This window comes from Nematolebias whitei, chromosome 4, assembly GCF_014905685.2.
Source record: "Nematolebias whitei isolate Nwh7 chromosome 4, NemWhi1, whole genome shotgun sequence".
Lineage (NCBI taxonomy): Eukaryota > Metazoa > Chordata > Actinopteri > Cyprinodontiformes > Rivulidae > Nematolebias > Nematolebias whitei.
In genome coordinates, this window is record NC_056501.1 from 1,226,561 (window position 1) to 1,240,875 (window position 14,315).

The 14,315-nt window shown below is 44.1% G+C and overlaps 1 protein-coding gene across 1 annotated transcript in view; it reads right to left on the bottom strand.

Moving 5' to 3' along the window:
• fam13b (family with sequence similarity 13 member B) overlaps positions 1-14,315 on the bottom strand; it is a 236,746-nt gene that overhangs the window by 10,401 nt on the left and 212,030 nt on the right. Inside the window, exons 9-13 of the mRNA XM_037675138.1 lie at positions 12,102-12,197; positions 11,750-11,897; positions 4,263-4,342; positions 3,045-3,090; positions 2,807-2,942 (exon numbers count right to left, since the gene is read on the bottom strand). Of these exons, the coding sequence (XP_037531066.1) occupies positions 2,807-2,942; positions 3,045-3,090; positions 4,263-4,342; positions 11,750-11,897; positions 12,102-12,197 (506 nt within the window). The remainder of the gene's footprint in view (positions 1-2,806; positions 2,943-3,044; positions 3,091-4,262; positions 4,343-11,749; positions 11,898-12,101; positions 12,198-14,315) is intronic.

Here is a 14,315-nt window from a genome sequence, read left to right on the forward strand (position 1 = left end):
TGTGCTATATACTATCAACTAAAGTGTTAAAACTAAATTCATAGCAATATCATTTAAGTGATAAAAGTAGAATAAATATGAAAGATAAAAAACTCATTTGTCATTTAGAAATGTATCGTTTTAAAAACAGTTCATATTTGGTCAAGAAAATCTATTTTAAGCAGACTGAAACAGGCAATTGTCATCTTTACTATGTTCCTTGAATGTTACATAAAAGTTTGTTTGAGGAGTGTTTCACATGGTGCCACATGGAAGACAACCTACTCTTTGAGTTGTGCTAAGTGTCAATCTTGTTCAGTTTTGTTTTGTATTGGATTAAGCATTTTATTTTGCCCAATCAGATGGGAGTGGGCGGGATTAATGGTACGCTGCATGAAACGTGGGTCTGTGTGAAAACCAGACAAGCGCAGAGAGCACAGCGATGCAGACGTGTGACAATAACAGAGTAAAGCTGTCCATGTCAACAGTTAATGCAGAGGACCGTAACGGACTTTAAGAAGCATATGAAAGGTAAACACCTTTTTTTTATGCTGCTGTTTCAGAATGATGCAGTGTGTAAATGAAAACCATGCTAAGTGTAACTAGCATTTTAGCATGCTCGTGCGATGCAGCAACTTAGGTTATTGTATACTGAAATGTAAATCCAAACATTAGTGGCAAGTTAAGCTCGTAATGGCGTCATATGAGAAGCCAGTGTGTTTACTAAGGAATATATATATGGACTGAGAGCTGGTAATGTGTACAGTGGACCAGGAGCTAATCTTTGGACCTGCTGGACGATTAGAAGTTCCCCATTCTGCCGTTGGGTTCCCACCATTGAGGCTGCTGCCAGGAAGGATCTCGGTGTTTGTGTGACATCACCTGCCTACTGACTTTACTCAGTGCCATGTTAAAGGGATCTCCACATCTACCTGTCTCGAACCAGTCTTAAACGCTGAAGGATTTCTGAGTACAAACTAAAACAATAACGTTCCCAGGGCCCCGACCAATCCTATCGGTTAACTCTTTAGCTATGTGGTACAAGCACTACATATTATGTGTGTGTGTTTGGGCTACTTACTTGCTTTAACTTAACACTGTAAAGCCCCCAGTATACTGCTACGTACGTCCATACGCAGAGGTACGAGCTTAACCCCCAGGGCATGTCTGTGCAAAGCTCAATTTTTACGACCGCATACACGGTGTCGCACAATAAACTGCCCGGCGACGGACTGTTTTGTATGTGACAACAATGTATTAAATTTCTCTTCTTCATCTCTGATCTGGCCTTTTCTTTTGTTTTTTTGCCAAGAGGCAGTGATCTCTTCCTCCTCCGTTGATGCCATGACTGAAATGGTGAGAAATGAAGGAATTTGTCACGAGCGAATTAAACTCAGGTCCAGCGTGGCTGCGGGAGGGTCTGGAGATTTCCTGGTGGGCTGGTCTGATGTGTGGACTGCAGGACCAGCGCTCTATTTATTTATTTTATTTTTTAGATATTTTATTAACAACATATAAACACAGAACACCGCTGTGGCTGCCAGCGCTAGTTTTTTTTTCCCCCTGACCTGTCAATCAATCCAGTAGGCGTGTCAGCAAATGACCAATCGGCGACCTCAATTTGTCCCAAATGTTAACGCCCCTCGTCTGCGAAGCTGCTCTGCAGCTGCTCAGGGTGTACGCTCCAGTATGAAGTCTGAACCCTCTGCGTGAACGGACGTACGCGGCAGTATACTGGGGGCTTTAGTGAAACAAGGCATTTCTTCAGTTGCTGTAAATTATAATATAAAACATATTTACTGTGTCATTCCAGAAAACAACAACAAACAATGACAGCTTCGTGATGGACAGACATCATGGACACCACAGCAGCAGCTGTCTTCACTGAAACATCCTGAACATGATCATCACTGACATGAGGCCTCTGTCGATGGTTGAAGACGAAGGCTTCACTACAATAATCCACACTTTTAATCCAGGTTACACTCTTCCCTCAAGGACACAGTTTACAAAGCTCATGGAGAGAATGTGTGATTGAGTGTGTGATTTTCTTTGTCAGTCAAATGTTCTATTTTGGAATAAAGAGGTGGAAATTAACTTTTTTTTGGCCGATTCATCGACTAATCTGGAAAAAAAAGGCAACCAACTGACCAATTAATCAATTATTTAAATAATCGTTAGTTGCAGCCCTAATTCTGCTGCATATCCTGTCAGGAACCAGCAGGTCCAACGAGCAGTGCCACGCTCCTTCCACAGATCTGTAGTTGTCCAAACACTCCACAGAAATCAACGGTTTAATCATAAATAATGTTTTTAAAGGAAAACATACAGAAGCAGAAAGTCTGAAAACGTCTCAGGCGTATTTAAATGTTATCAAAGATGGAAGCTCATAAAGCTTCAGAAGGATGAACTTTGAACACTTTTATTTGTAGGACTTTAAAAAAAACATCTTCCTTTTAAAAGGGAGTTTTTCTTTCCACTGTCTCCACTGTGCTTGCTCAGGATGAGAGACTGCAACGAAGCCAAGATTCAACTTGTCTGCTGGATTCCTTAGATAGAGAACTTTACTAACTGGCTTTTATGTGAATGTTCCTGTAAAGTCCCTGAGACAACTTGTTGTGATTTGATGCTTTATAAATAAACTGAATTGAATTGAAAAAAGTATTAAACTAAAAGTCATACCATCAGATTTGGCAGAGTCCCTACCAAATGTCAGAAAACAACTTTTAACAACTCTTGAGATTTTTATAATTATTTTAAATAAGATGAGCTGATAAATGATGAATTTTGGCTTTTTAACCTGGGCCTGAGGAGAGATCCAACATACCTTCCCACTGGCTGTCAGGGAAAAGCTGGAGGTGGGGGGTGTGGCCAGAGCTTGGTTGGCATGGCGACAGGTGCTTCCTGTTGGCCTGGCTGGCATTGGCGTTGTGATCACAGCAGAATGGATCCGAGTCCTGAAGCTGGAGAGACGGGGAATCCATAAACCAAACCAGCAGAAATATTTTCCCAAAATGCCCGTTATAAAAAATTAAAAGTCGATGCGGCGTTTCGCCCGTACGTACACAGTTTATGGTGAGCGTCTGCTCCATGGTGTCCTGATTGTCCTGCCTGAAAGACAAGAACCAGACCTGAATCAAACACACCGTCCTGCATGAGCCGCAGCTCTGCTGTGGTCGTACATCAGGCGGTTACGCCTCTTTGTGTGAACTAATGTCAAGATGTCTTCCATGTGATGAACCACCATCTTCCTGAGAAGAAGTCAAGTCAGATTTATTTCCATCCATCCATTATCTTTACCCGCTTCTTCCATTTTGGGTCATGGGGGTCGCTGGTGCCCATGTCCAGCAATCACTGTGCGAGGGGCGGGGGACACCCTGGACGGGTCTCCAGTCCATCACAGGGACACATAGAGACAAACGAGACAAACAACCATTCACTCTCCCACTCACACCTAGGGACAATTTAGAGTCACCAATCAGCCTAACATGCATGTTTTTGGTCTGTGGGAGGAAACTGGAGTGTCAGATTTATTTAACGAGCACATTTAAAACAGAAACTGTTACCAAAGTGCTTAACAAAAATATCACAACATCAAGTAAAAAGTAGCAAGATATATTTACAGCACATGGAATAAAAAATATAAAACCAAAAACATAATTAGAAACAATGAAATACTAACTCAGGTCACGTTGTGTCAAAAGTCAAAGAAATAATAACAAAAAGCATAAACTCAGTCAGAAACAATGAAATACTAAATCAGATCTGATGACCTTGCGTTAAATAAGAATAATAACAAAAGCATAAACAGAATCAGCATCAATGAAAAATTAGATATACAGTAAATCCGATCACCCTGTGTTAAATGTCAATGAGTACAGGTGTGTAGAAGAAGACGTGGACTACCAGCAGAGCAAGAGTCCCTCCAGTTACACAAATCTGTCCACAGCCCAAAGAAACGAGGGACACGCTCAGCACCTTCAAACCAGTTAAACAGCAAAGCTGCAGCGTGTGTGAAACGATTCAATGAAGACGTGGTTCTGATGAGGAGTAAACCGAGCCGGGACCAATGTTCTGTTCACCAAAGCACTGCCTCTGTATAAAGACCTGCTGCAGCTGATGCTGGCTCATCCAGAAACCTCACAAATCTATTTAAATTCAGAAACGTTGGAAACGTTTAGCCATAAATATTACAGATGAATAAGAAATGTTTGGAGTGTGATGGAGCAAGCAGTGGCCACAGTTACTGTGGGTCAGAAGCCAGAAGAAAAAGAACGGCTCACCTGGCAACGTTCAGTTTGGTCTCAGCATCCAGGTCCATTCCTGAGCTGTCCTCCAGGGTGACGCCGGGGTCCAGGAAACTCTGAGAGAAGACAAAACCAATACACACATGATGAGCACATCTCGTGTTGAAGGCTGAGACCTGTGCTGTAGACAGAAGGTCCACTTTCTCTGACAGGAACAGTTTCTTCAGGTCCATCATAAACTGAGACAGGTGAGAAGTCCCTCAGGGCGCTGGTGATCAGACAGGTTTGGATTCAGACGCCGCTCTAATTAGTTTCACCTATCAAGTAAAAACTCTCAATCTTAAGATAATCTTTACTGATCTTGCAGGAAATTGTGCCAGTTTCAATACAAAGGAACATTCACAAGGAATCACACAAGACATAAAAAGCAACAAACAAACGTTTTCTTAGAAAACAGCTGTTTTAAACCTTTAAATACTTTAAAATACCACCTGTGTGTTTCAGTGTTACGGTTCTGAACAAAGTGGGAAACATCAAGACTGGAATAAAGTGCACGTTTTTCAGGGCCGACCTGAAGGCTCCCGGTGGTTTCTACAGGGATGTTCTGAGGCTTTAATCGTTCATTTGAACTCCACAGCGATAATAAGCTTTACTAAACCAGTTTGTGATGTGCACTCATAAATCCTGCATATTTGCTTCCTTGTAGATATATGAGACATTTAACCACCACCGATGACTTCCTGTTTGGGTTAATAGTGAAATGTGCTGCTGTGATTCCAAAAATGAAAACTGGTTTTATCTACAACTCAGATATATGTGAACGGACTGGACTTATTTTATCCGTTTGAAGAGTTTCAGTCAGGGTTTAGAGTTCACCACAGCACTGAATCTGCACTGGTGAAAGTTATTAATGATATTCTCATGTTGGAATTACAGGAACGGCTCTAAATTGGTTTAAATCACATTTATCCGATAGATTCCAATTTGTAAATGTAAGTAATGAATCTTCTTTATACACCAAAGTTAGTTATGGAGTTCCTCAGGGTTCAGTGTTTGGACCAATACTCTTTACCTTATATATGCTTCCAGTAGGTAAAGTTACCAGATTATCCACCCTTTTAAGAGTCCTTGGAGGGGTTACTGGAGAGTGCCCCTCCTGGGGACTCCCTTGTTCTGCTGGGGGACTTCAACGCTCATGTGGGCAATGTCAGTGAGACATGGAGGGGTGTAGTTGGGAGGAACAGCTCCCCTGATCTGTACCTGACTGATGTTCTGTTATTGGACTTCTGTACTCGTCATGGCTTGTCCATAACAAAGACCATGTTCAAGCATAACGGTGTCCATATGCGCTCTTGGCACCAGGACACCCTAGGGCCTAGGCCATCGACTTTGTTGTCGTCTCATCTGATCTGCGGCCGCATGTCTTGGACACTCGGGTGAAGAGAGGGGTGGAGCTGTCCACTAACCACTGACCACTACCTGGTGGTGAGTTGGCTCTGATGATGGGGGAGGATGCTGGTCAGACCTGGCAGGCCCAAACGTATTGTGAAGGTCTGCTGGAAACATCTGACAGAGTCTCCTGTGAGACGGAGCCTTGACTCTCACCTCCGGGAGAGCTTCAAACACGTTCCGGAGGAGGTGGAGTACAATGAGTCCGAGTGGGCCAAGTTTCGCGCCTCCACGGTCTAGGCGGCTTGTCGGAACTGTGCCCGCAAGGTTGTTGGTGCCTGTCGCGCCACAACCCTCGAACCTGTTGATGGACACCGGCAGTGAGGGATGCCGTCAGGCTGAAGAAGGAGTCCTATGGGCCATTTTGGTCTGTGGGACCCTGGAAGCAGCTGATGGGTATGCGGCAAGGGCAAGGGACATGCAGCTTGGGTGGTTGCTGAGGCAAAAACTCGGACATGGGAGGAGTTCGGAGAGACCATGGCTTCCATACGGCTTTGAGGTGATTCTGGTCCACCTTCCTGCGTCGGGGGGTGGGGGTGTACACCACCAATACTGTTTATAGTGGAGATGGTGTGCTGCTGACCTCTACTCGGAACGTTGTAGGTCAGTGGGCAGAGTACTTTGAAGACCTCATCAATCCCACCAGCACGTCTTCCACTGAGGAAGCGGAGCCTGGGGTCCTTGGGTCGGGCTCTCCAATCTCTGGTGCCGAGATCACAGAGGTGGTTAAAAAGCTCCTCAGTGGCAGGGCCCCAGGGGTGGATGAGATTTGCTCTGAGTTCTTTAAGGCTCTGGATGTTGTGGGGTTGTGTTGGTTTACACAACTCTGCAATATTGCGTGGACATCGGGGGCAGTTCCCCTGGATTGGCAGACTGGGGTGGTGGTCCCCCTATTCAAAAAATGGGGACCACAGAGTGTGTTCCAACTACAGGGGGATCACGCTCTTAAGCCTCCCTGGTAAGGTCTAGTCAGGGGTTCTGGAGAGGAGGGTCCGTCGGATAGTCAAACCTCGGATTCAGGAGGAGCAGTGCGGTTTTTGTCCTGGTCGTGGAACACTGGATCAGCTCTACACCCTCAGCAGGGTCCTGGAGGGTGCGTGGGAGTTTGCCCAATCAGTCTACATGTGCTTGTGGACTTGGAGAAGGCGTTTGACTGCGTCCCTCGGGGAGCCCTGTGGGGGGTACTCTGGGAGTATGGGGTACCAGGCCCTTTGTGCGGGCTGTTAGGTCCCTGTATGACCGGTGTCAGAGCTTGGTCCGCATTGCCGGCAGTAAGTCAGGCTTATTCCCGGTGAGAGTTGGACTCCGCCAAGGTTGCCATTCGTCACCAATTCTGTTCATAACTTTTATGGACAGAATTTCTAGGCGCAGCCAAGGTGTTGAGGGGATCCATTTTGGTAGCCTTAGGATCGCTTCTCTGCTTTTTGCAGATGATGTGGTCCTATTGGCTTCATCAGGTCATGATCTACAGCTTTCGCTGGAGCGGTTTGCAGCCGAGTGTGATGTGATGAGGATTAGTTCCTCCAAATCCCAGGCCATGGTCTTGAGCTGGCAAAGGGTACAGTGTCTTCTCCAGGTCAGGGAGGAGGTCCTGCCCCAAGTAAAGGAGTTTAAGTATCTTGGGGTCTTGTACACAAATGAAAGAAAAATGGAGCGAGAGACTGATAGGTGGATCGGTGCGGCGTCTGCAGTTAAACGGGAGCTGTACAGGTCTGTCGTGATGAAAAAAGAGCTGAGTCAAAATGCGAAGCTCTTGATTTACCGGTCGATCTACGTTCCTACCCTCATCTATGGTCATGAGCTTTGGATTGTGACTGAAAGAACGAGATCACGGATACAAGTGGCTGAAACGAGTTTTCTCCACAGGGTGTCTGGACTCTCAGAGACAGGGTGAGAAGCTCGATCATCTGGGAGGGACTCAGAGTAGAGCAGCTGCTTATCCACATCGAGCGGAGCCAGTTGAGGTGGCTCGGGCATCTGTTTAGGATGCCTCCTGGACGCCTCCCTGGTGAGGTGTTCCGGACACGTCCCACCAGGAAGAGAACCAGAGGAAGACCCACGACACGCTGGAGGAACTATGTTTCTCGGCTGGCCTGGGAACACCTTGGGATTCCCCTGGAAGAGCTGGACCAAGTGGCTGGGGAGAGGGAAGTCTGGGCCTCCCTACTAAGGCTGTTACGCCCGCGACCCGACCCCAGATAAGCGGAAGAAAATGGATGGATGGATAGGTAAAGTTACTAAACAGCATGGGATACATTTTCATTGTTATGTTGATGGCACACAGTTATATTTGTCCATGAAACCCAATGAATCCAATCAGCTACTTAGACTACAAGCATGTCTTAAAGACATAAAAACCTGTTTGACCCTTAATTTTCTCCTGTTGAACAGACAAGACTGAGGTTTTGGTTTTTGGACCTGAGCACCTTAGGAATGAATGTTTCAGTCTTTCTCCCTCCTTAGATGCATTAATCTGTCCTCCAGCTCTAATGTTAAAAATCTTGGTGTTATTTTTGATCAGGACATGTCTTTTATCCCCCACATTAAAAACGTTACTAGAACCTCCTTCTTCCACCTGCGTAATATCACTAACATTAGAAACATCTGATCTAAAGATGATGCAGAAAAACTGCTCCATGCATTTGTCACGTCTAGACTGGACTATTGCAATGGTTTATTATCTGGGTGTCCAAATACTTCTTTAAAACGTCTTCAGTTGATCCAAAATGCTGCTGCCAGAGTCTTAACTGGAGTTACTGGGAGAGATCATATCTCTCCAGTTTTAGCTTCTCTCCATTGGCTCCCTGTCAAATCCAGAACTGAATTCAAAATCTTACTTCTAACCTACAAAGCTCTCAACACCCTAGCTCCATTTTATATTACAGATCTTATTGTTCCATATTTTCCTAACAGAGCACTTTGCTCTCAGACTGCAGGTTTACTTGTGGTTCCTAGAGTTTCCAAAAACAAAATAGAGGAAGATCTTTCAGTTCTCAGGCTCCTCTCTTGTGGAACCAACTTCCAGTTTCTGTCCATGAGGCTGACACATTGTCCAGTTTGAAGACTGGGATTAAGACTTTCCTTTTTGATAAATCCTATAGTTTGTCTGCTTGGTTTTCTGATCTATTCCTTAGCTGCAAAAACCTTAGACTAGTGGAGACAAATTGACCTCATTTCATCAAATGAATGATACATACAAGTACATACAAATGAATAAATAGTTTGTATTTGTAATTATTCTTTCTTAATGTGATTCTGTCTTTTTGTCTTTCCTCCTAGAGAATAACCTGATGGCCTCCGTCCTGGACCTGCCGTTATTTGTTCGTCTCTCCTTCCTGTCCTCTCGGGCCCGGCCGGTCGAAGCAGATGACTGCTTGTCCTGAGCCTGGTTCTGCTGGACGTTTTTTTTTCCTCATGAGGGAGTTTTTCCTTTCCACTGCTGCATCTGTGCTCGCTTAGGATGGGAGACTATGCCGAAGTGAAAACTTGAAGCAATTTGCTGGCTCATTAAATAAATTTAGTTTCTAACTGATTTTTATGTATGTGAATGTTTCTGTTCAGTGTCCTGAGACGACTTCTGTTGTGACTTGGTGCTATAGAAATAAACTGAACTGAATTGTTAACTGGACGGAGTTACAGTCAGTTAGACTATGTTGGCCATCTTTAATCAAGTGGACTCCTGAAGATAAAGGGTTTGAGATGCACAACCATTAATTTCTGAAAGTTTAATTAGAATTTGTGTTCTGGTTCATGAGATATTTTACTAATAGATTCATGAACACAGACTCAACAGGGCAGAAAAACTGTTGCCATCTCTTCCCATAAACCTGCAGCTAACACAGCGAGCGATGAAGAACGATCAGATTGAACCTTCTGTCATGGACCAATAGATACGTTGAGACAACACGCAGAACGCCACACAAACGTTCGTGTACTTTGAGTTTTTATAAGAAAAGCTGCGGTGTGAGACTTCAGCATCCTTAAGCCACTTTTCCACCGCTCCTCTCCAGTCCGGTTCGGCTCAGTATGGTTTTGAGCGCTTTTCCACTATCATTTTTTCACGGAACCGGCTCCTTTTTTGGTCCCTGCTTCTCTGGTGGGACCAAGCGAGCCGAGCCGGCACCTAAACGTGACATCAGGACATTGTCGGTCACTGATAGGTCAGGGGGAGGAGTCACTGGATCTTTCAGAAACTTTTCAAAACACCGATCTGCTATTTGCAATTACTCGGAACTTGGAGCAGCGGCTGGATCTATTTTAAATATTTTTAAAACAATAATGACAACACTGTGGTCTAATGCTGAAGTGCAAACGTTTTTTTATGCTTGGTGGCCAACGACAAAATTCAGAGCGAGCTGGATGGTACTCTGCTAGTCTCCCCGGTCCTCTCCACCGGAGTTTTGAGCTGCTGAAGGCCCCGGTATACTCCGCTCATACCGGATTAGAGTCGAAGCAGATTAGAGTCGAAGCAGATTAGAGTCGAAGCAGATTAGAGTCGAAGCGGATGACTGCAGGGCATGTCCGTGCACAGCTCAAGTTATATGACCACGTGTCGCACAATAAACTGCCCGGCGACGGACTGTTTTGTATGAGACACCAATGTATTAAATTCTTCTTCATCCCTGATCTGCTCTTTTCTTTTGTTTTTTTTTGCCAAAAGTCAAGTGATCTCTTCCTCCTCCTTTGATGCCATGAATGAAATGGTGAGAAATGAAGGAATTTGCCACGAGAGAATTAAACTCAGGTCCAGCGTTGCTGCAAGAGGGTCTGGAGATTTTCTGGTGGGCTGGCCTGATGTGTGGGCTGCAGGGCCAGTGCTCCCTGTTTTTTATTTTTTAGATCTTTTAATTAACAACATATAAACACAGAACATCACTGCGGCTGAGGCTGCCAGCTCTCGTTTATTTATTTTTTGCGACCTGTCAATCAACCCAGTAGGCGTGCCAGAAAACGACCCATCGATGACCTCAACTTGTCCCGATGGTAAACGCCCCTTGCCTGCAGAGCTGACTGCAGCCAGTCACAGGGTGGACACTCGAGTACGAAGTCTCAACCGTCTGCGCACAGTGCACGTTGAGTCTGCACAGAAAAAGGTCCGCCCGAGTATACTGGAGTCTTGACTCGCAGAAGGCCGTTGCCCAGACCCCGGCCTCGCCTGCTCATTAAGGCCGAACCCCGATCCCGGCAGATGGGTGGACTGGGACGGAGGATGGAAACGATTTTTAAAAACATTTTATGTATAAAAAAAAAAAACGTTTTTCTTTATCAGTGAAGATTAAAATAATAAATAAATCAATGGTGCCGGCTTTATCATGAAATCCTGTTTTCACTTTAATGACTTAAATAATCTGTTAAAGTTAACTCAACTGAAAAATCATACATTATTAAAGACATTATTGGATCTCTCAGGAATATTTCCCTCCAACATGTTTAAAGAAGAGACACAGCCTTTAGTTCAACTTTATTCTAACTCACAGATGAACAAATCACTAAACAAGAATTAAACTTTGAAGCAAAAGTTTAAAAAAATATAAAAATCTGTGAACAAGAAACAAAACCACATATCTAAATTGAATATTAAAAGTAGACATGAGTGCAAATACATCAAATGATGAAGAAAAGGGATAATAAAATTTTAAATATAGATGTTTTTTGTAGAATCTGGTTACATGTGTGTGTGTGTTTAATTTAATCATTTTAATAATCTGTATTCTTTTTCATTTACCAGATACTTGAAAATAAATTATCTCCCTATACTGAAACCTGTTTCCATGGTCTTACCCCCACCAGCTGGTAAGGCGCTTGATGTCAATTTGAACCCCACCCACTGTAACTGGTACTGAAAGGGGCTATGGAAACACAACGTGTACTGAACCGAGTCGAGGTGAACCGGGCTGAAGAGGAGCGGTGGAAAAGGAGCTTTAGATTTCACTTTCAGTTGGAGGACGCGTTCCCACTTCTGCTGTCGTATCTGTGGGTTTGATGTGGAAACATGGCCCAAGTGACAACACCAACAGTGTGTGTGTGCGTGCGTGTGTGCGTGCGTGTGTGTGTGCGCGCGCGAGCGCCCCAACCTGTGGGTTTGGCTGACTCTGCTGCAAGTCCTGCTCAGTCCGTTCAGGAGGGGACTCCCTTTTTGTATTGCAGGGACTGTCTTCAGGTTCAGTTTGCGTCTCCACGTCTCCATGGCAACCCGGCTCGTCAGCCCCAGATGGACTCACCCTTTAAAATATGAAGCACTTGTTTGTTTTTACATCGGGTGATCAACATGTGGTTTCTTTACAGTCATCACTTCTCTCCACATCAAACCTTCAGTCTGTCAACGTTCACTTTGGAGAAGGAGTTCATTCCAAACCATTGAACGCACGTTCACTGCAGGAATCGGACGACTTTCTGTTCTGCATTTCACGTATCAGCAGGTCTTACCTTCGGCTGTCATAGCTGCTGAGATCCTGGTTGATGGAGGTCTTCAGCTCATAGAAGTGCTGCTCCACTGCAGCCCTGATGCTCCTCTGGATGAGCCTGAAACACACAAACTCATTCATTTTAATAAGAACTTAAAGATCTCATAGTTGACCAGCGTGGAAATACATTTTAATAAGATTATACACAATAATTTCATTAAATTCAGGATGAGAAAACAAACTGAGATGAAGTCATGTTTAGTCAAACTGAACTCAGATCAGTTCCAGCTTACGGTCTTTTTAAGCCACCGTAATTTACAGACTATAAGCCGCTACTTTTTTCACAGGCTTTGAACAACGCACCTTATACAATGCTGCAGCTAATTTATAGATTTTTTTTTTGGACAGCCTAACGAGCTTCACGTCACCAAAACATTTAGCTTCATCACACCTGGGCGCTCACATAGCTCCCCAATACACCTCTCTCTTTGAGGGTGGGTCCTCGTGACTCAGTGAGACTATATTGCTCCCTTCCGAGGACATCTGGATGTGTCAGAGCTGAGCCGGCTGACAGACACTGTGTCATCTTTATCAGGACTATGGAACTGTCTGACAGCATCCACGGACAACTCACTGTCCTCGTCGGCCTCCTCATGCATAAATGTATTCTGATGTCATCGGTATGTTGCTGTCTTTTTGCAACTTCACACTATGTCCCATGTAGGATACAGTGCAGGATTTTTTTTCTTTTTACACCTCCACTCCCCCTCGTGTTTCTTGTTCCTTATCTGAAAAAAGGGCTGCACCTCTTGAGGCCGGCGGACTCGGTCACCTCCGTCTCCCCATGTCTGGTTGTTTATGTTTCTCTCGGACGGGATGTACTGAAATCTAATTTTGTTATGCTTCGGTGCAATGACAATAAAGCTGATTCTGATTTAAAAAAGTTGTCGGGTCCAGTGGATGGGTTCAAAAAGGATCCGATTTAACTTTTTTAGATTTCTCTACCTGGATTATTGAGCATGCATCAGGAGATCAATGAGACTACATGTATAAATAAAGGTAAAAAAAATCTGAACAATGAAATTACCGAACAGGTCACAGTGACACTTGGTTTCATTGGCCCTTCACATTTCATTGTACCCAGACCAGACTCACCTGTGTCAGGTGCAGCTACAACCAAGAACTAAAGAGGATCTTCTTGTGTTTGACAGCAGATATAACGCTGCTTCTTACAAACCTTCAGTTTTAAAAAGACCTGATGTAATTTAGCTAAAGAGCAGCAGATACAGTAAACAATCAGTGTTTGTCCCCTACAAACACCTATTCTCCAGAAACACACACTTTTGTTCTGCAGAGAAGCCCTTCTCTTAAAAACAGCAATCTGTGCTCAAACTCCTGGTTCAGCTGCATAATAAAAAGACAAGGCTGAGTGTCCTGCCTTCCTCTCATCTCTCCCTTTAAAGCTTGCCTGCATGTTCTCCTTGATTTCTGTTATGTTGTCTCTTCAGTAGATGCTCTTCCACTGCTTCCTCATTCGATACCTTCCACTGGTACACACAGGGGTTTGCTAACATTATAGTTTAAAATCACACAAGTTCACAAGATTTTTACGTTGTTGGTTTATTATTATACATTGTTTTCAGCTTGGTGCTAGTTTAAGTGGTATTTCACGGGGCTGTGCCCGCTGCAGACTAGTTAATACTGGGAGAACACACATTTCTAGTAGCAGTCTCACTGAGTTTTGAGTTGTTGCAACCAAGTATCCAGGGAGCCGTGTGTTTGTGTTTTGCACACAGAAAGATGATGGGAGGCACCGCTCCATACTATTCCAAAGAAGTTGTACACAAGCATCCCAGAGCAGCCCTTTTTCTTCCACCAGCCGACTGCTATGTTTACCACTTCATAAGACCTTTGGCATAAAGTTGAAGATCTAGCGGTGTTTGGCAATTGTACACCAACAGAGAGTTGACATTCAAAGTTCTGCTCAACACAATAGAAACAAACCATGGGCAGTGATAGATGGCGAGCCACACACACTGGCGCCATCTTTTCACCACACACAGAGGAGGTTGCCCACATTCACATCAGCCCAATTTGAACCTGCACAGGCAGCTACATAAAAATAATAATAATTAATTTAATTTGTAACGCACTTTTCATTAACAAAAATCTCAAAGTGCTACAGAGTGCAACTAAAATCAATGATAAAATCAACTAAAATCAATGATACAATCAA